General features: G+C 38.5%; 1 protein-coding gene across 2 annotated transcripts in view; it reads left to right on the forward strand.

Annotated features, from left to right (window-relative positions):
* Window positions 1-952: 952 nt before the first annotated feature.
* The window catches only part of necab1 (N-terminal EF-hand calcium binding protein 1), a 45,170-nt gene continuing 23,265 nt past the window's right edge, over window positions 953-22,857 (forward strand). Inside the window, exons 1-6 of one of the 2 annotated variants that reach the window (XM_085262635.1) lie at window positions 953-1,242; window positions 4,274-4,298; window positions 7,189-7,297; window positions 11,937-11,962; window positions 12,165-12,262; window positions 21,050-21,186. In XM_085262635.1, coding sequence (XP_085118761.1) covers window positions 1,153-1,242; window positions 4,274-4,298; window positions 7,189-7,297; window positions 11,937-11,962; window positions 12,165-12,262; window positions 21,050-21,186 — 485 coding nt within the window. In that variant the 5' untranslated portion in view covers window positions 953-1,152. The remainder of the gene's footprint in view (window positions 1,243-4,273; window positions 4,299-7,188; window positions 7,298-11,936; window positions 11,963-12,164; window positions 12,263-21,049; window positions 21,187-22,857) is intronic. The other variant, XM_085262636.1, reaches the window with a different exon arrangement.

Below are 22,857 nucleotides of genomic sequence, written 5' to 3' on the forward strand. Positions count from 1 at the left end.
TCAGCATAAATTCATAACGAGGGGAGTGAAGCAGACAATAAGTTCATTGGTGCATCTAACACCGCTTTCTCGGCTGTGGAGCTGTAAGCCTTGAGGTGGTAGTCCTTTAAAAACAGACTAACCCCTCCTATCTGAGCATTGTCTCACATAAACCCTGGACTATTAATTAAATTATATGTTTTTTCTTTTTTTTTTTCATCAATGTAATTTTTGGTTTTGTTGATCTGTATTTTTGTGCTATCACAGCACCCCACTAGATGGAAGTGTTACACAGTTTTACAGCCATTTCAACCCAATACAAGTTTAGCATGAGCGATACATGTGGCAGATTATAACATACATATCCTTGTTATAGTTCAATATTCCTCTTCTTCTTCTTCTGCTAATGCAAAGCTACAATAGAAAGCATTCTTAATGAGTTGTTGTTTTTTAATTTGTTTGTTTTTTAGTTGTATACATTTTCATTATGGTCAGATTAAAAGAGAGCATATACTGCAGCGAAAACACAGAAATGTCAGTCCTTGAGAGACTGGCCATTTTTGTGTGTTGAAGTGAGACCACCGTTTTCAAGCATTCAACTACCTGGGGGGAGGGGGATCTGTCTAGAGAGGACATCATAAGCCGACCTTTTATGTGGCCTTTGTAGCTTTTACAAAAAGTTCACATTTATGTAACAGCCCCTCTGTTGGAGTAAGCTATTAGTGCTGCTCATTTGGCTGAATGCAGCGATGTTGTCAGAGTGTCTCAGGTGAAGTTTCTATGTATTTAATTATATATTTTAAAGCCTGTGCATCACAGTGTGAAAAACACGAACACTTCGCATCAACTGAGGCGGGATCAACACAGACAGTCAGTATATGGCAGGCTGTTGATTTAGCTGTCAAAATAAAAGCATATAGCTGCACATCGCTGCCTAACGGGGAGGAAAAAGCAGTCTCAAAGCTGACTGCAGGGCAGTTATATTTGGGCTTCGTTACGTGCACTGTAAGGATCGCATTAACTCTTATTTTCGGCTTTTAAAAGTAAACGTTTAATTGTGGCACTCCAGCCCGGAACTTGTGCGTTACTTCGCGTGTCTTGTCGGAGTCAGAGAATAAGAGGTTCAAGCGGACACACATTCCTCTGCAGATCACAAGTGAAGCTACACTGTGGATGATGGATTGTTCAGAAGAGGTTCAGCCGGTGTCCGAGGAGCCCAGCGCTCAAATAGAGCTCAAAAAGGGAATGTCCATTTTCATTGATGTAAGTATCATGTGTTTTTTTATCCTTATTAAGACCAAAATTACACTTAAAAATCAACACTGTTAAAACATAACTGTAGAAAAATATATATACCAGGATTACCGGTATGTGATCCTTACAAAATGCATTACAGTTTCCAGATTTCAATTTATTAGAAATAAAGAAGACCTATTAGTGTTGATTGTGGCTCACTTGATTTAATATGGATTCCTCTAATGTATGACGTGTACAGAGGGCTTTCTTTCTAGTAATTATTTCATACAACTCACATGTACTTTATCTATTTGGTAGAAGGATTTCAAAGCTTACTCCTTTCGCTTCTCCTCAGCCTTAAAATCAAACACAGTAAAATAATTAATTAGTAGAAATCTGCCCCGTTTTGTTGATATGTTTGTTCACAAATCCAGCTTAAATATGAAAAATCTAATTAACATTAACATATTTCTAATTTGAAAAGAGAAACCTGTATTTTTTTGTGGGGGAAATGATCATGCAAACATGGATGTAGGTTTTGTTTGAGTATTGTGCAGGGGGTGGGGGTACATATTCAATTAAATTATGAACATCATTCACTTAATTTCCTAATTTTCACTGCAAATCTGTGCAAAGAAAAACAAACAAACCAAGCCATAGGTGGTAGTTGTAGACATGCTGGTGATTTTTCCTTAAGCGGGTCTTCTGTTTGGGTCCTGTTTTTGTTAGGGATGGAGGCAAGTGCAGAGGGTGTAAGTGTGGACAATAAAATAAGCCTAGGATTGATTCCTCACACATCTTAAACTCTCATCCTGATCTAATGACCCTTCTCCAAGTGTTTGTGTCTTAGCAGCTTTACCCCTGCTCTTAATCAGACTGCCTTCTGCCTCTTATCCACCTACTGATTCAATTTCCCTCCATGCTTTCATTCATTTGTGATATCTTAATCATAAACCTGTTGGCTGCCATCAGTATTTTCGGGAAGGCATAGAAGGAAAGCAAATGAACCAAGAGAAGTGTTTTGAGTGCTCGGTAAGAGGAGAAAAGTGCTTTGTAGTACATTTAGCATTTAACCAGAGTTATTAAAGGCAGAGACCTCTATCTATCCAGCCAATGGCAAACTCATTATCTGTCTTCTCCAACTGGATTACAGGGAATCAAACCATTTCTTGTTTTTAGGGGAGAGCTGGTCACAAATTGTTGCTTCTTGGGTATATTTTGTTTCTTCTGAGCTTCAACCTCAGTGTGCTTCATTAATACACATATCTTCAACCCAATCACTGACATTATCTCAGATGTTTGCATTTTTATTCTGCTGCCGTTGTTGCGGTGTGAGATTTATTTTATTAATAGCATATGAAAGATTCATTTGGGTGAGCTGAGGTATGAAATGAGATGAGACCCGGACTTGAGTTTAATTACAGGGGTAAAAGCAGAAACGGCAGGAGTAGTCATCAAGATTACTCTAAATATTATTTAAGCCTGTACTATTAAGATTGTGACAATGCGTTCACGGGGTGATAAAGAACAGACACAACAGCTTTAGAGAGCAGACACAATTACATCAGGAGCAGGTGCTTATTTTGAGCATTTATTAATATCTATATTATTTTTATACTTAATTGATAAAAACTTAATTATATGTAATTAAAATACCATGACTTAAAAATATCCTATTCTAGTTTCATATAATACAAAGTGATGTCTTTTTTGGTAGTCTTTTCTAATTTATGTACACTCACCAGACACTTTATTTAGGTACACCATGAAGCTTAGTACTAGTTTGAGTACAGGGAGCTCATCGTTATGCTCAAGAAAGCATTTTGAGATGATTTTAAACTTAGTGAGATGATATGTGATCCTGCTGGAAGCAGCTGTGAGAACATGAGGACACTGTGGTTATAAAGATGAGCAACTCAGGTAAGCTGTGGCCTTAGAATGATGCTCAGTCAGTACTAATGGATCCAAACTGTGCCAAGAATATATTTTCCAACGCATTACATCACCAGCAGCCTGAATCACTGATACAAGGATGGATCCATGCTTCCATGTTGTTTATGACAAATTCTGAGTGTAGCAGCAGAAATTGAAACTAATTAGACCAGATAATGTTTTGTTTTTTTCTAGTCTTCTGTTGTCCAGTTTTGGTGAGTCAGTGTGACATGTAGCCTCAGTTTCCTGTTCTTAGCTGACAAAAGTAGCAGCTAGTGTGGTCTTCTGCTCCTGTAGCACATCTACTTCAGAATTCAACATGTAGGGCATTTAGAGATGCTCTTATGGATATCTTTGTTCCAACGAGTGGTTACTCTTGTTACTCTTGCCTTCCTATCAGCTCAAAGCAGTCTGTTCATTCTGGAATTTTCATCCAGAGAACAGCCACTCACTGGATATTTTCTTTCTCTTTTTTGGACCACTTTCTAACATGGTTGTGATGGTTCCTGCCAAGTGAATGGTTGATTACATATTTGAAATAATAATGAAACAAAACAATTTTTTCTGCTTTGTCGCTTTGTAGAGGAACTGAATTTAACTAAGAGATGAAGACAGAGAAGCAGTATTTGTACAGCAGATTAAAAAAAAAACTGGAAAAAAAAGTAAATCAGAGCACAGAATCGACTGCCAGGAGCTTGAAGATGGTGGGTGGATATTTTATAGTAGTTTTCTTTTTCTTTCTTTTTTTAACCTGTGTGCAGCTTTGGGCTAGAATCCTCTTAGTCTGGAAATCCCACAAATAAATGAATGAATTTAAAACAGACATCATTTAGATATAGATTTATCCTCCAAAGCCGCCTGTGCAGAGTCTTCTTCATGGTAAGTAAAAGTAGGATGTGCTATTTTGAGGATGGTGGCTCAAGCCTTTTACAGCTGATGTGGTCATTGCCACTCCGCCTTTCATCTCCTTTGGACTCTGGGACAGCACTATCAATAATTTAATGACGCACTGCTTTCGGCAGAGTGATCGATGATCCTCGCACTCACACACTTGCTTACTTTAACTCTGGTGGTGTGGAACCTGCTTTAATATCCTGTTGTTTTTTTCTTCATTTCCTAATTACAGATCTTACGGAGGGCCGATAAAAACGGTGAGTATTTCACCATCTGGCTCATTTCAGATTCACACACCAACACCACTCTCTTCTGTGTTGAGCGTCACTTCAACCTTTCTTTCACAGATTACTTTCTCAATGAAATTCCGATCATGACTCTCTGCTGATACTCTGTCAGTTTCCATGGAAACAGGAAACTGACCATGCCCACTGAGGTTCAGTTTCAGAGCATTTACAAAGAAAAACACTGACATTTGTGAACACTTTTATGATAGTGGTCCACACAAAATGACTCAGAGGTGCCCTATCAGGTGGCAAATTATGTTGTTGTTTCACCTCCACTCTCTAATGCAGGATAAACATACAAAAATACATCTTTTATGTTCTTATTGATCAGAGAAGTGCAGACAACAAAGGGAATCCAAAAAGCACTAAAATAATAAATAAATCTCTTTCTGTTACACATGCAAGTGTAATATAGGATGCACATAAATCCTCCATCTTAGCTTCTTTAAGCTGCTTCACTGTTTACTTTTCATTTAAAAACTGTTTTGACCCCACACAATTCAAGCAAGTCTTTGTTTGCTGAGATAATAAATATGCTTTGAAATAAATAAAACAAGATCTAAATTTCTTTCATTTAATTCTGGAAAGAATTAAATGAAATAAAATTAGCAATTTGGTTAGATGATGCTTTAAGTTGTGGTTATCTTGTGACTGACAAGCGCCAACCTTAGACCTCAGTCACTCATGGAAGATCCTGACTTGTCTGAAAACACTTGCAAACTATTTGTTGTGAAAATACTGTGAAAAGTGTGACCAAACCATTCATTAATTTCCACAAAACAATAAATATAAGAAAAAAATAGATCAGTTTATAAGGAAATTCTTACCAGATGTTGGTAACAACCCATCCAATCCATGCATGCAAAGAAATCACACCATAAATGTCCATGAATTAAGTTATGTGTAAATAGAAGAAATGATAGAGAGAAAATGTGTTGATCACACGAAGAAAGGAAGGTGCAAAAAAGCACAAAAAGTCATGACCCCTGCTGAAATCTGTCAGGAGTTAGAAAGCAGTCGTGATACTTTGTGCAAATTATTACGTTTGCTTTTCAAATTAAAAGCTGCTCTTAATTGATGCAACCAACACGTTTCAAAAGGTGCAGCTTTTATGTTGAAGGCGAGTAGTCTCTGTTTCTGGTTTGGGTCACTCTTTTTCAAGTTTCACGACTGCTCGGCGAGTTGCATTGCAGACTGCACATAACCATGACAAGCGCCCAAACAAATCCCACTGTTTTTGATACAATACTGTATACCTCTTTGTAACCACTTTCACCCAGTGACTACCTGCAGCCAATTGCCAGTTGGTCGGGCAATACACATTTTTTCTAGCAACTGATGTTTCCCAGGGATTTCCCGACTGGTCTGTGTGACTGTGGACTCATGCGTGCAGTAGCCACGATGTCTGAGATTCACCCTGTTTGACAGTTTCATAGAAACAAGCTGGAAATGACCAAAATGTTCATGTCGAGGGTTCAGAAGGGGACGTTATGAAAAACTGCCGCTATGTCCATCCTATAACGTCCATCAGCGATAACCTGGCGGGTGTACTTTGCTGTAAACAAGTAAACATCAGCACCCATTTCTGGAAACAGCTGTTTGTTTTAAAATGTTAAAAAGGAAAATAGTAGAATCAATTTTCCTATAAGTCATATAACATACCGACAAATTAACAGACCTCTATATTTAGTTGTCTTTCTTTGACCTGCATATATTTTTAATTTGGGGCATCAGTTTGTAGCAGGAGGTTGAGGGTTTGATCCCCAACTCCTCCAGGCAGCATGTAGAAGTGTTCTTGGACAAGTTGCTGACCCATTTGCCCCTCATGTCATTAGTATATTTGTTATATCTACCCATTAAAAGTCTGCATGAATGTGTGACTGCGGCTTGTTGTGTAAACAACATAAATGCAGTCCAGTTGAATTTAGCAGAAATGACCAAAAATAGCAAATCAGTATTTTTCACATGGCATGACATGCTCCATCATCTACTAAATATCCATCCCACGCCGTGTATGATTTGAAGCCTTGTCATGCAGCAATAGAAGTCATCCCACATGTTTGTATTTATTGTTGCACAAGGAGCAGCACATGCCGAACCTGCTCCGAGCGTATTTCTGAATGCACTGACAGTGACTCACTGTAGGCTCTATTTTTGGGCATGTGATTGTGTTCCCTTACAGCAGCTATAGAAACATGCTACACATTTCCTCCAGATCAGGTCAGCAGTGACAATTTGAAGATCGGCCACACTGTGTCACAAAAACAGGAAGACACCACTGGAGCCAGAGCTGCGTGAAAAACGAGATGTCGTTGGTCTTTGTTTTCGCTGGAGGGCGTTCAGTTTGGAGCGCTCTGTTTTGAAATTCTGTTTATTTTCAGCTCATGAATATTTCATACTACTTTTATTCTGTTCATAATTGCAGCGCCTCAAATCATAAAAAATGACTGACTGTTTGATATAATGTTAGTCTAGTGGAACAAATGGTGATGACCTGCTTTATATATGGAGAGAGGGATAATAAAAACAAGATCAATGTACCTTTGCTGGTTTATTTTGTTATGTTATATTACTCCTCGTTTGATGTGAAATAGAATCTGATGTTTAAACTTGATGCCATATTTTACTGATATAATTTTTAACATCTAAAGACACCTCAGGTCAAACCAGCTCAAGACAAATATTCTTTATCAATGTCATCTTATCAGTTTTATAACAAAATGATCCGCCAGTTTCACTTTTACATTTGTTTGGACACATTTTCTTATAGTCTGATGTCTTGCAAACACAAACCAAATCCACGATGTTTTAAAGTGTTGAGAAAGAAGCCATCCTGAGAAGATTTGTTCTTTACCCCCAGATGATGGAAAGCTGTCCTTTGATGAATTCAAATCCTACTTCTCTGACGGAGTCCTGACAGCTGAGGAACTGAAGGAGCTCTTTCACACGATCGATACCCATAACACAGAGTAAGACTCGCTTTACCTTCTTACCAGTTTATTCCATTCAGATGAGGAGAGGTAAGGGGCGAGAGTAATCGGTTTCAAAATTCTGAACGATATCGTTGTGTTTTCCCTTTTAATAACATTCATCTTTTTAAAAGTAAGAAGAGATTTACTTGCTCAAATTATTTTGTGAAGTAACTAAAATAATACAACAATATAAATGAAATGGCTGGTAAAATTTGTTTGGAGCTTTCCCACTGAGGCTTTGAGAGGTCATTTTGAATTTAGTTACTGCTTTCAAAAAGAGTTTTTTTTTTTTTATTGTAATACCTGTACAGATTTTTGTTTCACCCTGAGAGACTGCCACAAGTAGAGAAATAAAGTGAGCTTCTGCATGCTTTTCTTGTACACCATGTCAGTGTGTACCAGTGTGTGAATGTGAGAGTGAATGAATAGTGGAATTGTAAAGTGCTTTGAGGGTCTCGAAAAGTGCTTTATAAATGCAATCCATTATTATTATTATTATTATTACTCTCAAATATCAGGCTTGTCTAACGTGGTTTTCAAATTCTTGTGTATTATAAGTCACCTTTCAATCAGGGAAACCGTCAACGCATCACAATGAGGCCTAAATCATCGTTAATGATGATCCCAAAGTCCTCCCTCACTACACCTGTGAACTTTCTCTGTGGTCTTCCTCTTTTCCTCCTGACCTGCAGCTTTGTTCTGCAAGACTCAGCTGGAGGTGGAAGCACAGTAAATACAGATCATCTACTTTTAAAAATCAGGCACTGATGTGCAATGTTCCCTTTATATTCACAATGTCCCAAACACCTAACGGTGAGAGGAAGCCAAAGACACACTGACACTTCACTGTCGACCGATTTGCACTGATTTTTCTGCTTTTTAGTTCACACCAATTCTTTTAAATCACACACATGAGAAACCACATTACTTATGCTCCCTGCAGACATTATAATGTGAACCAGCTCCTGCATCAATCAGGATACAGATAATACTTATACAGTCACTCCTCTGTGATTACACTGAAGGCATTTGTGAGCAAATGACCCGCTGAGCCACAAGATATTTAGAAATAGCTGCTAGTTTCAGTTATATAATAGCAGTGCAGCACTGAAGCACTGTTTCTGTCTGAGAGGCATTTAGCAGGTGAATAAACCTTTTAGTGCCATTTTGACAAAGTTTAGATTAGTATGTAAGTATTTCTAATCTCTGTCTTCCAGCTATATAACACTGGCATCCTTAACCCTAAAGTCCCCGATCAAAGTTTTATATAAAGGAAACAAGTAGAACTAAATATATGTGTGTTATTGTAGAGTGATGTAGAACATGGTTAGGTTAGTAAAAGCATCTGTTATTGATCTAATGTTTAGATAGTCATAACAGAAGAGAAATAAAAGTGTAAAGCCATGCTAGCTTCTGTGCCACGCTTCAATTAGCATGTGCACAAACAAGCTAACAAGTGCTGTCATAAATATACAAAGTATAATATAGAGTAACTGTATCATCTATCACCGTGTACAACCAGTATGTAATCACACATTATTATTTGGTTTACCCTTCATTACCTGCCAAAGAAATGGAGAATTTATGGTTAGCGTTAGCGGTTTCACACAGAGCGCCACTTTTAGCACTTTAGCCACTGACTCTGTTGTGCATTGAATCAACACTGCTGGACATTTGGTTTTATGAAACTAAACTAAAGCTATTCACAACAGAAGAAGTGATGATAGTGATTTATTTCAATAGAAATACATTTTCTAATAGAGATGTCAAAGACTCGAGAGCACTCAGTATTTTTTATGATGAATTACCACTTTGAATAAACCACCTCACCTGGCCCTCAGTTTGACGTTAGACATTGAAAAATAATGATGATTATGTGTACTAATAAAGATCTGCAGTCTGAATCAGGTTGAAAATAGTTCTTCAAAAAGTGCTTGGAGAAACTTCATTCTGTGTAAGCTATTAGTTAAGTTTTCTTTGGTGTGCCTCACATTAATCAGATGCAGGTTCTGCATCAGTGGTCTAAAAACACTAGAAAGAGACTTTTGTAAGCTTTAAAGCAAGCAGCTGTTGAGCATTCAGCCAGCTGTTATAAACAAAGAGCTGGCTTAAAACTACACAAGGATGTAAAGGAACTTGTTCTGTATGTTGTTGGGCTTGTAGTTTACACACTGGGCCCTAGTGTCTGTTGATAGAGTAATAGTCACAGGATGGTTGTTGTTGTCTATATCACCCGAAGCAAACAGTGCTAATTCTATTAACACTGCTTAATGAGTACACTTATCAGGAAGCTTATTAAAATATCTCTGTTCACTCTGTTCAATCATGTTACGTACTTCATTGGTGTAATTAAACAACCAGAAAATTAAACACTCTGACTCAAGTGGTTTGATACAGGTTGATTCTCTCTCTAAATAAATAGCTGCTGCAGCTCATCACATCATCACAACAATTATAAGAATGCAGGATTTGCACTCGGCATTACATCACACAACGATCACCTTGGAAAATTTACATTTAAATCAATATGTTAAACAGTTTCAATGTTTTGGTGTCCAAACTCACATAAACTGCAAGTGGACAAAAGAAAAAACAAGCTCTGGGGAGGCCACAGCGATCAGTAAGTCTGGCCTCCTCACCTAACCAGTTATAGAGCCTTTTGAAGGGTTGTGCATCCACTCACAGAGCTAAAGTTAAACTTACTAACAACTGAATTTCAGTTTTTTCAGAAAAGTTTTTTGCAGACTGACCACAGAGGCATCAAAACTGAAGTTTAATTGATTTTTATAAACATTTTTAAAAGGACAACTTCAGAAACAAAACCAGATTTCTTAAAATCAGAATATAGTTACTAACTAAATTTATTATATACACACAACCAATCACATGACAGCAACTTTATAGGCATGTTGATAAAAAACATGAAAGCATATATCAGTCCTGCCTTGTATCAGCAGTTCAAGCAGAAGGTAGTGGTTTAATGTTGTTAGGGATATTTTCTTGGTACATTTCAGCCTCCTAAGCACCAGCTGAGCATCATTTAACCACCACAGCCTACCTGATTATTGTTGCTGACCATGTTCATCCCTTTATACCCAAAGTGTATGCATCTTCTGATCTGCAGCAACAGCAAGGTGTAATTAGTTAAGAGGTCATTAGTGCCTAAGTCCTCATCGTATACTTTTACATGGCCTCAACAAGATAAGCCAATGATAGGGGTGACTTAACAAAAAGAAAAGAAATTATTTGGCCATTTGAAAAGCAAGAAGAAATTATCTGGCTTTGTCACCACTTGCTCCTACAGTCATCACCATCTAAACGTCTGTCTACTTCCTTAATATTTTAAAGTGATAATAATTATTTCACAAACACATTTTTACACCAGATCTCTTCCTGACTCAGTATTAAAGATGATTTGTGGCTATAGCTGGAATTGAACCAACCAACAACCTTTCAGTGTGTATGTGTAGATTTGATGTGATATTTGTAATGAGAATAGAGACCTAAAATGTCCCTTTATTCCTAAGCAGAGCTCAGCAGAACTCAATTAATGATATTTAATTTTATTATATAGATTGTATCAGATATGTATTCAAGAAAATATCAACAACAAAAAAAGAAAAATGCATACTGTTGACATACAGTGGAGTCCAGTTTCCTATTATCTTTACCAGACTCCGTGTTAATGTGTGCCTCCACCTGTGAAATGAACACAGGAGGAGGCAGATGACAAAGTTGTAAGGAAGTCAATTGGAAGTCTCTGGTTGAATCCTATATTGATTAAAGAACGAGTAACCAGATTGTAAGGTCTCCCTGACAGGCTGTTAAACCTGCTCAGGTCCATGTCGAACACTGACATTATTCAATACAGCGGATTTAAACAGGCACACACAGCATGCTGCATGTATGGATGACAGATTATTGATATGGAATTAACTGTATTTACAGTATTTCAAGGCTGTTTTATTTATTTATAAAGGTAACAAATCTTCAGAGCAATGGTAATGTACCTTCAGTGTCAGAGCAACCAGGCTTCAAGCAAAACAGGAGAGAGGCTAATGGTGCGTTACTTAGTTGTCTGACTTCTGGCTCCTCTCTCCGTTTTCTCCTGTTTGGATCATTGATTGCAGCACTCTCCTCTTGCAAACAGCAGCCACGGCTTGCATGAAATGCGGTTTAAACGAGTGAAATCCCCTGGTATCAATGACTAGAGCAAGAAATAAGATGTGTTTTTTGTGTCGTCTGAAGATAGTTGTAGTGCTGATACAGTGCCTAATATTCTCTTCACTTCGTCACCTCTCCTTTGTTCCACTTCTTTTCTCTTTTGGGCTCTCTCTTTCAGGAACAAAAATACTCAGACCACCCAGAAAAGCATCCATGCATGAACATTTATTAGAAACGGCCAACATTTCTGAAACTCCCCATTTGGCCAATTTGTCTCTCACTCATGCCTCTGGAGGCCAAAACACCAAAATTATTCTGTTACTCATCGCATATTTTACTCAGTTCTATCTGTCATCACATTGATTCATCAAAGCGAAGACTGTGTCAAAGAGATCTTTGCAGGAAAAATGTACCTCTGTCCCTGGAGACGTCTGTTTTTAATTTAAATACCTGTCATTTTCTTCTTTTACAGCAACTTGGACACGGATGAACTCTGTGGTAAGTTGAGTCTTTTAAATGCAGACAGAAAAGTAAAGATAGGAAAGTAAGATGTTAGACATGGTCACATGCTCCCAGACCAAACCCCTAAGGCAGTGCGAGTGAGGTGTCACACCAGTGCTTCTTCAACAAAACACCTACAGCCCTGTCCCAGTTGTCTGACTCACAAAATGTTTTTTGCTTTGGTTTTTCTGCTTCGAAGAGTACTTCTCCCAGCACCTCGGTGAATACGAGAACGTTCTTGCTGCCTTAGAAGACCTGAACATGTCCATCCTGAAGGCGATGGACAAAACAAAGAAGGTAAGATGCTATAAATGAATGTAATCAGGGGGAACATACACAGGAACACTAGATGTGAATAGTAATGATGTTTCCTGTGTGAATATTCACATATCTTTTGGGCATTGATGTTTTTGAAATTCTCTTGAAAGTGTGTTTTTCTTTTTCACAATGATTTCTGCATTTCAGATTTTATGCAAATTCCAGTTCTTATTAAAACAAAATAAGTTAAGGCATTAGACTGTTTTTTGGGTTCTTTCTATCAGGGAGGTCGTCTTGATGAAGCTACTGACATAACAGATATTTTAAATGCACCTTTATTATTATAAACGTAGCATAAAAAAGTAAGAAAATTTGTGTTTGTCAACTGTTTCTTTGGTGTAACAATCTTGCCAAATATGCATGTGTGTGTGTGTGTGTGTGTCTGTATAGTCATCAGCAATTTTATTACACGTGTCCAACTCAATATCTAATCAGCCAATCACATGGGTGGCGTCACGGCTGACGAGGCAGGTCGTGTGGAGGTAAAGTGAGGACCCCAGTGCAGTCAGAGGTTGGTATGAGGAGTGAGTTTATTTAAATGGAGACGGTGAGGACAGGAACTAAGAAATAATTAAACAGGGAAAACCTAAACGCACGGCGCTGAATCTAAAACTCACAGGATAACATGCAGATGAACACAGGGAGACATCACAGACGAACCAGCAACCAGCAGGAGAAAACACAGGGCTTGTATATTCACAGGGACAATCAGGAAACAGGAGACAGGAGGGAAACACAGCTGGGAGAAATCAGAACCGACAAGACAAGGAAGCAACATGAGACACAGACCTTCAAAGTAAAACAGGAAGTATACAGAAATAGCCTGGAGGGAGAAAGAACATGGAGGAGCACATGACGGGTGAGGAAACACAGAACACAAGGAGTGGGAACAAAGCACAACACTCACATCACTATATCCACTTAGGCTACGTTCACACTGCAGGTCTTAATGCTCAATTCCATTTTTTGATCGATTTTTTAAAAAAAAATTTTGTCTGCTTGTTCACACTACAAATAAAATGTGACCGCAAACATGCTCTAGTGTGAACCCTCAAAGCGGCCCGCATGCACAAAAGAAGACGTCACACACAACGCGCTCTGTTTAGACCCAGACCAAACAGTATTGTTTGACTGATGGCCGTTAATATGAAGACTTGTTTTGGACTTTACGTTTCCAAATTTTGCTTTAAGTTATGAAGTTATTTTGTTTTTTACATATGGCCTAATAATTATCCTTATTGCTGTTTTAGAGGAGCGGTGCTTCAAAGGATAGTTGCGGATTTCTGTCAGAATCTGCAGATTATACAGTACAAATAAAATCTTCATGTTCCTCCAACGTTGTCTTCCCAATAGTTTCACTGGATGGCCAGGAAGCGTTTGCGATGTCTTCTCCAGCGCTGATAATTGGCGTCTGTCTTGTGTCAGTGACGTAAAAGACGGATTTAATGCGACATGACCATTCAAACAGCAGTCGCTTTCTAAAACATCAGATATGTATCAGATTCAGTACCACATAAGAAAGTGACCCAGATCAGATTTGAAAATATCGGATTTGTGCCGTTCACACCGTCATACCATGATCGGATATGGGTCGCATAGGATCAAAAAAGTCGGATTGGCTGCACCTGCAGTGTGAACGTAGCCTTAGACACACAGAGGGAGACGCATGGGTCCGCTACACAGAGGGAAAATTTCTAAATAAGGTATACAAGGAACATTACCCTATAGAATAACTAAAGACTGACACTGAGGACTTAATACATAATTCAAAATGACAAAAACACAGGAAACTCAAAACACTGGGTCGAAAAAACCAAGGACCCTGACAAGTGGCTGTAGCCCAGGAATTAGAGCAGGTGGTCTACTGATTGGCAGATTAGATTGGAGGGTTAGTGGTTCAATCACAGTCTGCATGCCAAGTATCCTTGAGCAAGATACTAACCCGATGCATCCATTAGAATATCAATGTGTGTGAACGTTAGCTTGGAAACACTGAAAATCATAGAAGAAAGTGTGTGAATGGGTGAGTGTGGCACTGAGTGCTCTGGGAGAGGAGGAAAGCACTATATGAGAATCAGTCAGTCCAACTCTGTGCGCTTAGGCATGCAGACATGGTGGCAACAACAAAAATTAGATATAATAAATTAGAACTATTTATACCTGCATGTTAAAATAGAGCTTTATCTTGGCAAATGGCTGTAAGCTGCATTCACAGTACTGGCAAAGGCCACTAATTTTTAATTTTATTTCACAATAAAATAAATGTATCTAATGATAATTTCCTTTATACATTTTTTTTTTTTGCTAGATATCAGACATCACAATAATATGTGTGTGTCTGTGAAGGTTCTCAGTCATCCAGGTCATCGTAATAAAAGGATCCATATTCCTTTGACAATAATATGTGTGTGTTTTTTTCACAGTGAGTGAGTTAAGACTCAGTGGATGTGACATTTGAGATAAGTTGTGTCAATTGGAGTAACACAGGAAACTTTTGATTAAATTTAGAAGGTGTACAGACAATAGGAAGGCATGTTTGATTTTCCCAGAATGTGTCCAAAGCTACATGCTGAAAATCAGCATGCTCCTGGGAGGACGCCCAGCTGGCGTTCTCAGATCTCCCATTAGTCACATTTCCATTACAGAGCCAAAAAGGACAAGCCACGGCTCATGCATACTACTAATGAACCCCCCAGAACAAAACATGTTATAATTCTTTTTGGACTTGCAGCCAGCACAGATGACAAATTGAATGGATTGTGGCTGCGTTACCAAACAAATATGGCTTTTGATCTTTATGTATTACGTCCTCTTGATCTTACTGTCTGAAGCAGAATGCCCTTTGCATTATCAGAGACGAGAGGAAGGAAGATGAGAGTGGCATGAGACATAAAGTCAAAAAGACAGGAATGATCAGACACGAAGAAAAATGGCAGGGTGAAAGGAGAAATGACAAAGAGAAATGGGAAAAGGATGTGAGCAGAAGGAAGAGAGGTGGCTTTTTAGATCTGGAGGGAGAGCTTCTATTTCTTTGTCGCACTCTCTCGTCTTCTTTGTAGTATCTCAGCTGGTGCACACAACACATGCTGTGAAGCTCAAATCGCCCCTCAGATCTTCAGTGAAGCAGACACATCTCATCGTGGCCATTGTGTGGGAGTCAAACCATTAATTTGTCAGTTGTATTTTTTTTTTACTAGCACAGAACGAGGTAACAAATGATGACATCCAACTTATACATGTAAAAGTTGTAGTGTCAAAGATAAATGATGGCCAATCTCAGATAAGGCATTGGTTTATAGCGTGTGTTGGGGAAAAAACAGCAGTAAAGGTAGATTTTATAGAAAAAATTGGATCAAAACAGATTTATTAAGAAAATGTGAGGTGCAAAAAAGTAGTAGAAGCTCATAAGACAAAAAGGCGTTGTGGAAAAAAGGTTAGACATGAAGTAGCATAGCTGTGAAGTACACCTGCTTGAAATTTCACCATTTCTGCAGAGAAAAATACACATAGCTCTGCAACCCCTTTTGCAATCATTCAAGGGTCTCAACACGTTTAAGCTGAGGTGTGAAAATCAAATTGCACCTCAAATCATTTTTCTGTTCTCCAAGAGGATAACTGAGAGCCGGAAATGAGACATCGGCGGGGCGGTGGCGGAGGGGAGAACCAGGCAGTGTGTATGCTAAGGATTTATCATTTTCTACTGATGCTATTCACCTTGCAAATCTCTCAGAAAATCTCTAGTGCTCCCCCTAGAAAACACTCACACTGGATATTTGAGCCTAAATGAAGACAAATTATTCTGCACAAATTGGACAGAATGTGCAATAACTTCCAAATGAAATTCCAACACTGGACTGTGAAAGACACACAGGTTTTCACCACGATGAAGTCTTTCTGCTTGCGCTTTTTATAAGATTTCTTTGACCTTAGAAATGAGTCACAGAAAAAAAAAAATCCCCGTGTTTCTCTGATTGTCTCTGGGTATTGGCTGAGCAAGAAGGAGAACAGATGCTCCTTTAGTCACAGGAATAAAGCTCAATCGTCTCTGTTGGGCTGAGTATGTATTTCAGTGGGTAGTCTCTGGCTGGGGATGTACGTGAGGGGGCTGCAAGGTGTTTTTTTTTTATATATATTTTAATTTTGCACTGGAATACAATAAGTGTGTGCACACAAGCTAATTTATTTGTGTCCATGCCTCATGTCTTTATGTACACGTGCGGGGGTGCTGGAAGAAGCATTGAAGCCAAATCTATGTGATCATAGTCAGTCCGTCTTTTATTTTATACAAATACTGATGCCAAACCTGTAATCTAAAGTTTTAATTAATAAAAAATACTATGCAGTGCTGCTGCCTGGTAAAATGTAGCCGCGTTGTTTGCTGTTTGGTAAGTTTAAAATTAGTGGAAATTTACACACTCCCCAGAAACAGATTAAAACATGCAAACTGAGTTTTACTTAGCATAGTTGTTGTGCTCAATCAGCTTGCTTTTGATGTTATTTAATTATAATTGTTAATCAGGATTTTTATAATTACCAAGGGTAAAACAACTGATGCTGAAGCTGAGGTATGATTGCAGGGCTGGGATTGCATTTATTCAGTGCGGACTTAAATGCTATGATTTTAGCAGCAGTTCTGGGTCAGAGAATGAGGTAGAAAATTATAGAAAACCACACGGTTTTGCCTTCAACAAAGCTCTCCTTTGACCTTTTGTACAACTGAAAATAAAAGATCAAAGAAGAGGCCAAAAAAAGAAACATGAAGCTGTTTAAAATGGTTCTTCATTGTTGAGATGGACACACACACGCTAACACACACTTGCACAAAGGTGGAGATCACAGGAGACTGACCTTTACCAGTTTTGTCGTGACTCACTCTGGCTGAGTGAGCGCGCAGGCATGTGTGCAGGTGTGTACATGTGTGCGTGTTTGCCAGGGGATCAAACAATATCTGTGCATGAGAGATAATGAGACTTTAAAAAAAAGTAATACTGCAAACACTGCAGAGATTTTGTGTTATCTGTACTCCTAATCTAGTCTGCTTACATATGGTTTTGTGTATGTATGTTGTTAAAAGGACTGATGGGGAAGAGTCTTAATGATCTGAATGCTAGAGGAGCTGCTAAGAGTTTATCTCTCTCCCAGTAGGCACCCACTCAACAAACTGTAATTAGTGAGTGTGTCTGCGCACACATGTACACAACATATAAACAAATCCAGCTTTTAAAATTCAGCCATTTTCATCGTACTACTGAAAAACACAGCAGTTACCCAAATAAAGAAACACTATCTTTTGTTTTGCTTCGATGCATGCATTACGCACTCTCTAATCCAAGTTGCATTAGCGTTTGCCTTCAAATGCCTCATTGTAAGTGGAGTGTACGAATGCTCATGGTCCTCAGAACTGTAGGAGCAGGTCTGCCATGCAAACAGCAAACTGCTGTGCTGACCATCCCTCACTCTCCTTTGATTAGATTCAAAACAGCACTTAGCCCTGCTGTGCTGTTCCACACATAACAAATGACATCTCTCCAAAACCTCATTGAGTCTAATTTTCCAACCTGCCATGAAAAAATATCCAACTCTGACTCACAAAATGACAAGAAGCTGATTGTTGCCAACACAACAGAAATGTAAACATGTTATTTCTCATAAATAACTGCAGGCAAACACCTGTTACACCAATCCGAAGAAAGGATGCATCATTAAGAGGTGGTGATTGATGCTGTTTGTTTACAGCTATAAAGCCGCAAAAATAACACATTTAATTCTTTAAAGTCATACTTCTCAATACTGCATGTGTATGTTTATAGTATCACGACTATGCACATGGTATCACATGACTGAGAACACTGTTTTATCATCATTTAGACCCTTTCACTCTCTCTCTGATAAATAAATACCCTACGGAGCGAAGACTAATGAATGTGTTCAGGCTGTTAGCAGCCTGACATGTTTTGGGGGAGTCAGTAGAGATCAAAACAAACCAAAGGGGCAGCAAATAGTGACCATGTGGATAAATAGAGCTTCGGAATATGTAAATTGGAAAATGTTTGCTAACCTCTTACCCATAACACATTTAAAAGTAGAGTTCAAAGTATTTAAAGGTGTACTTACAGACTTCCAGCTTTAACTTACAGGGTTTCACATATATTTTGTTTTATATGTTTAAAAATTGCAGCCACTTTTATACACAGCCCCCATTTTCAGAGGCCAAAAAGGAAATGTACAGTTGGGAAACAGATCAGAGCTGAGTCCTTGGTGTTTTATTGCAAATAAGCAGAGAAAAGCTCTGGAGTTGGTTTGTCTTTGACAACTTTTCACTAGAGCTTTCACTATAAGATCAAAGACGTGTTGATTCAAGCAAGAGAGTTTATCAGATAGCAACAAGGAGAAGTAAAAATCAAAAGTCTGGTCCATTCTGATTATCAGCTCAGCAACACCAAAAGGCCTTAAAGAATCAGAGCCACTTCAACGGGACAAGACTCAGCTGTTCATCTGCATCGTAAAGACAATGGTCAATCATTTATGGACGCCAGTGTTCACAGTTTGGACAGAGAAGACAAGTGGTTTGAAAGAGGAGTGAAAGAAGCCATCTGTGTCCACTGTGAATGACCATCTTTGAACAGAGGGCTGGTTTACGACACCAACTGTCTGCCGTCTATAATCCAGTTTTGAGATCCCCTCCCAGACACCTTAACGCCCACTCACATCCTGCGCCATTTGACCTCAGTAAATCACATGACAGGTTAGGGTTTCACAATGGGTTTACCTGAAACCTTGGCTGATTGTGACCCACACCCTGATTGTGACTTTTGCATGTGTGATTAGACACTCCCATTGGGCTTAAAATCTGGGACTGTCCACCAATTGCTCTTAGAACTGAAGAAGCTTCTTGGATGAGAGGTGAAACATCTGCAAGAAATTTCCAGATGCATTTCTTTCCAAGCGCTCTAGGCTACGATGACCTGGATGACTGAGAACCTTCACAAACAGACAGAATCGTTGTGAAGAAAAACAACTGCACAACATCTAACCAAGTAAAAAACAATCTCAAAGAGGTAAATGTAACATTGTCAGGGTCAATCAACTGATACCTTCATAATAGAGGAAACTACAGCAGGTTAACAAAACGGTACAAACCGCTGTTTACACCAAAGAACAGCATGGCTAGATTAGACTTCACCTGAATAAAAGTGTCTTCACAGTTCTGTAAAAATTATTTGGACCAATTAAACCAAGATGAACTTGTACCAAAATAATGGGAAGAGAAATTATGCAGAAGGAGAGAAACGGCTTATGATATGAAGCATATCACATCATCTGTCAAACATGATGTCTGATCTACATGATATTATAGTATTTGGATGTATTGCTGCCAGTGGAACTGGGTCCCTGGTGTTCATTGATGATGTGACTGCTTGCAGAAGCACGATGAAGTGTACAGCGCTAATCTCTCTGCTCAGATTTAACCAAATATGGACAGTACACAGTCTGTGTAATATGTGATGACTGGATGAATAAATAAATATCAATCAAACATCAATAATGACCCAAAGTGTGGTGCAAAAGCAATCCAACAGTTTTTCAAGGGATATTCTTCAATGACCAAGATAGTCACCTGATATCAACCCAACAGAGAAGCTTTCAGTGACTGAAGACAAAACTGAAAGAGAGACCCACGCATCTAAACTAAAGGTGGCTGCATTAAAGGGCCAGCAGAGCAGCCATTGACTGCAAACAATTTTCATCCAAGGATTAAAATCTTTATATTTAGAACACAAATATATTAGTTTCTCCAGTTATTTTTGAACCTCTGAAAATGAAGTCCGGTTATAAAACTGGTAATTCTTTTTTGCAAAACCTCTTGAATTAAAGCGCACAATCAGAATGTCAGTGTACAGAGGCAAAACAACAACAAAAGAGTTTTTGTCCAACAAATGATGGATCTAACTGTATATCAGTGTTGACACACACATACCAGCAGTTCAGTTCCTATTAAATCACCTCCTGTCATTTTCTGTGCCGTCACCTCCTGTTTAGATTTTTGCTTCTTTGTGAACACGGATCCTGGATCCAAAGAGCCAAAAAAAAGATTTATTCAAATAAAAATGACTGATCTCAGATAGAAGCAAATATATGAACTACCCACATTTGCAGCTTTCTCAACTGAGTCAAGTTGGGTTTATCTTACAGTATATCATCCACCTGCATTTACAGTTACCACATCAAAGCATTTGCCCATACCACAAGTATGTCAACAACATTAATAAAATATTAGCTGAAAGCTTTTGTTCATGGACATAATTCTCCATTTAAATCATGACATAAACAAAGAATGAGTTGTAACGTTGTTAAATGTTAAGTGGAAGAATTCACTTTTCACTTTGTAGAAACATTCTGTCGTTAAACTCGACTCGGGTTAAGCTCTCCATCCTACATTTAACTCGACGTCGACTGACACATTGCTGACATCAGTCTAGTGTGGTGGATCAAACACAGCTAACAGGGATTCTTTTATTAAATAAGTTAATAAGAAGACCAAAGGTTTGACATCTGCTTCTTTCTTCTCCTCTCTTTCCAGCAGCACTGTTGTGTAATCTTTTCTAAATGAATGATCTCGTGGGCATCTTTTAATTAGCAGAGGAGGTCTGGGCGTCGAGTGACTCCCGGCTGGCATGTGAAACGTGTCACAGCTCTCCTCGTTCGGCCCTCCTTCACCATGCCTCCTACTCTAACTTGTCCTCCTCTAATCGCCTTGATTGACAGGATTATCAGGAGTCCACCCACTTGGAGCAGTTTGTGACCCGCTTCTTGCTGAAGGAGACTACCAATCAGCTTCATTCACTTCAAAGCTCACTCGAGTGTGCCATGGAAACCACAGCTGAGCAGACTCGCCAGGAGAAGTAAGAACAAACCTCCCCTGGTCATTCACACACGCACACACACAATTAGTCTTTCAAACTTGGGCAGAATATATTGTACAATAGCACCAATAATTACAGCTCTCACTTTTTTTTAAACCACACACACCAGTTTGCCTCCCACATTTTAGACTTGATGCCAGCATAGGTTCTTCTTAAGTGTTTGTGAAACACACCTGCTTTCTGTTGAAATCCAGCAGTTATTTGTCCTAATTTATCTGATTAACTCGTTCTCCATGAAGGAATATCTGAGAGAACTGAAGCACAGTGCTGGTTTGAGCTAAAACATCTATTGTAGTTCTCTTTTGCATTTTAGAATCTTTCAGCTCTTTCTCTTTCTTTTTGCACAGACAAGGTGCCAAATGTTGCGTTAACAAATGGTGCCAGATCAGTCAGTGCAGTGTAAAATACAATACAATATATATAAAAATATTTATAAATATTTCAGTTCGGTTCAGTTCAATTCAATTCTATTTTATTTATATAGTGACAAATCACAACAACACCTCAAGGTGGTTAATATTTTAAGGTAAAGATCCTACAATAGTACAGAGAAACCCCAAAAATCAAACAAACCCCTTTGAGCGAGCACTTGGTAACAGTGGAAAAGAAAAACTCCCTCTTAACAGGAAGAAACCGCCAGCGGTAAGGGCAGGAATGCAGAACAAAAAGCAAGTTGTGAAATATAACCAGAGATTAATAATGACTAATGATTAAATGTAGAATGGCATAAAAAAACACTGAGTGAAATCTAATTTGATATGATTTAATATACCGAACATATATCAAATGTTTAAGTTCAGATATTTTACTGATTCATGAAGAATATTTGCTCATTTTGAATTTCATGCTAACAACACATCTAAGAAAACTGAGACAAGAGCAACAAAAGGCTGGAAAAGTAAAGCCTTGCTCCCTGTGCACAGGGAACAAGGCCAGGGATGAATATTTGATGCCTGCGATCTTCAGGTCTTTGGGTAGTATTGTATTAAAGAAATTGTATTAAAGGATCATTCTGTTCCCACTGCATGGGAACAGAATGATCCATTTCTGAGGAAAAGTTAAAATTCTTCTTGAAAAATGTTGGACACTACATCCCTTGGACTAAAGTAGAGAGGCACTATCCAGCATCAACGCTCAGCTCAAAAGCCTGCATCTCTGATAGTCTCAAGGTACATTACAGTGCCTGTGAAATTGGAAGCTTACACATCTGGATTTGGCTTTAAAGCAACATATGCAGCATATAACATCCAGATGATTTTTCAGGGAGGGCCTTGCATATTTCAGCAGGAAGATTCTAAACTGCATACTGCATTTATTGCAATAGCATGGCTTTGAAGTACAAGAGTGATGAACTGGCCTGCCTGCAGTCCAGACCTCTCACCAACTGAAACATTTGGAACATCATAAAACAAAACATATGTTAAGCAGCTAGACTCTTCTATCAGGCAAGAATGGGACAACCTCTCCCAAATATCCAGCAGCTGCTCTCCTCAGTTCCCTGTTTACAGGCTGCTGAAGAAAGTAGGAGGGATGCTACATAGTGGTAAACATGGCCCTGAAAAAACATTTTTGAGACATATTCCTGCCTTTAATTTAAAAGTGAGCTAGTATTTTTCTTAAACTGGTAGACTTTCTGAGTTTAAACATTTG

This window comes from Mchenga conophoros, linkage group LG22, assembly GCF_057382185.1.
Source record: "Mchenga conophoros isolate Kocher_MC1m ecotype Shallow Benthic linkage group LG22, M_conophoros_male_GT1.1, whole genome shotgun sequence".
NCBI lineage: Eukaryota > Metazoa > Chordata > Actinopteri > Cichliformes > Cichlidae > Mchenga > Mchenga conophoros.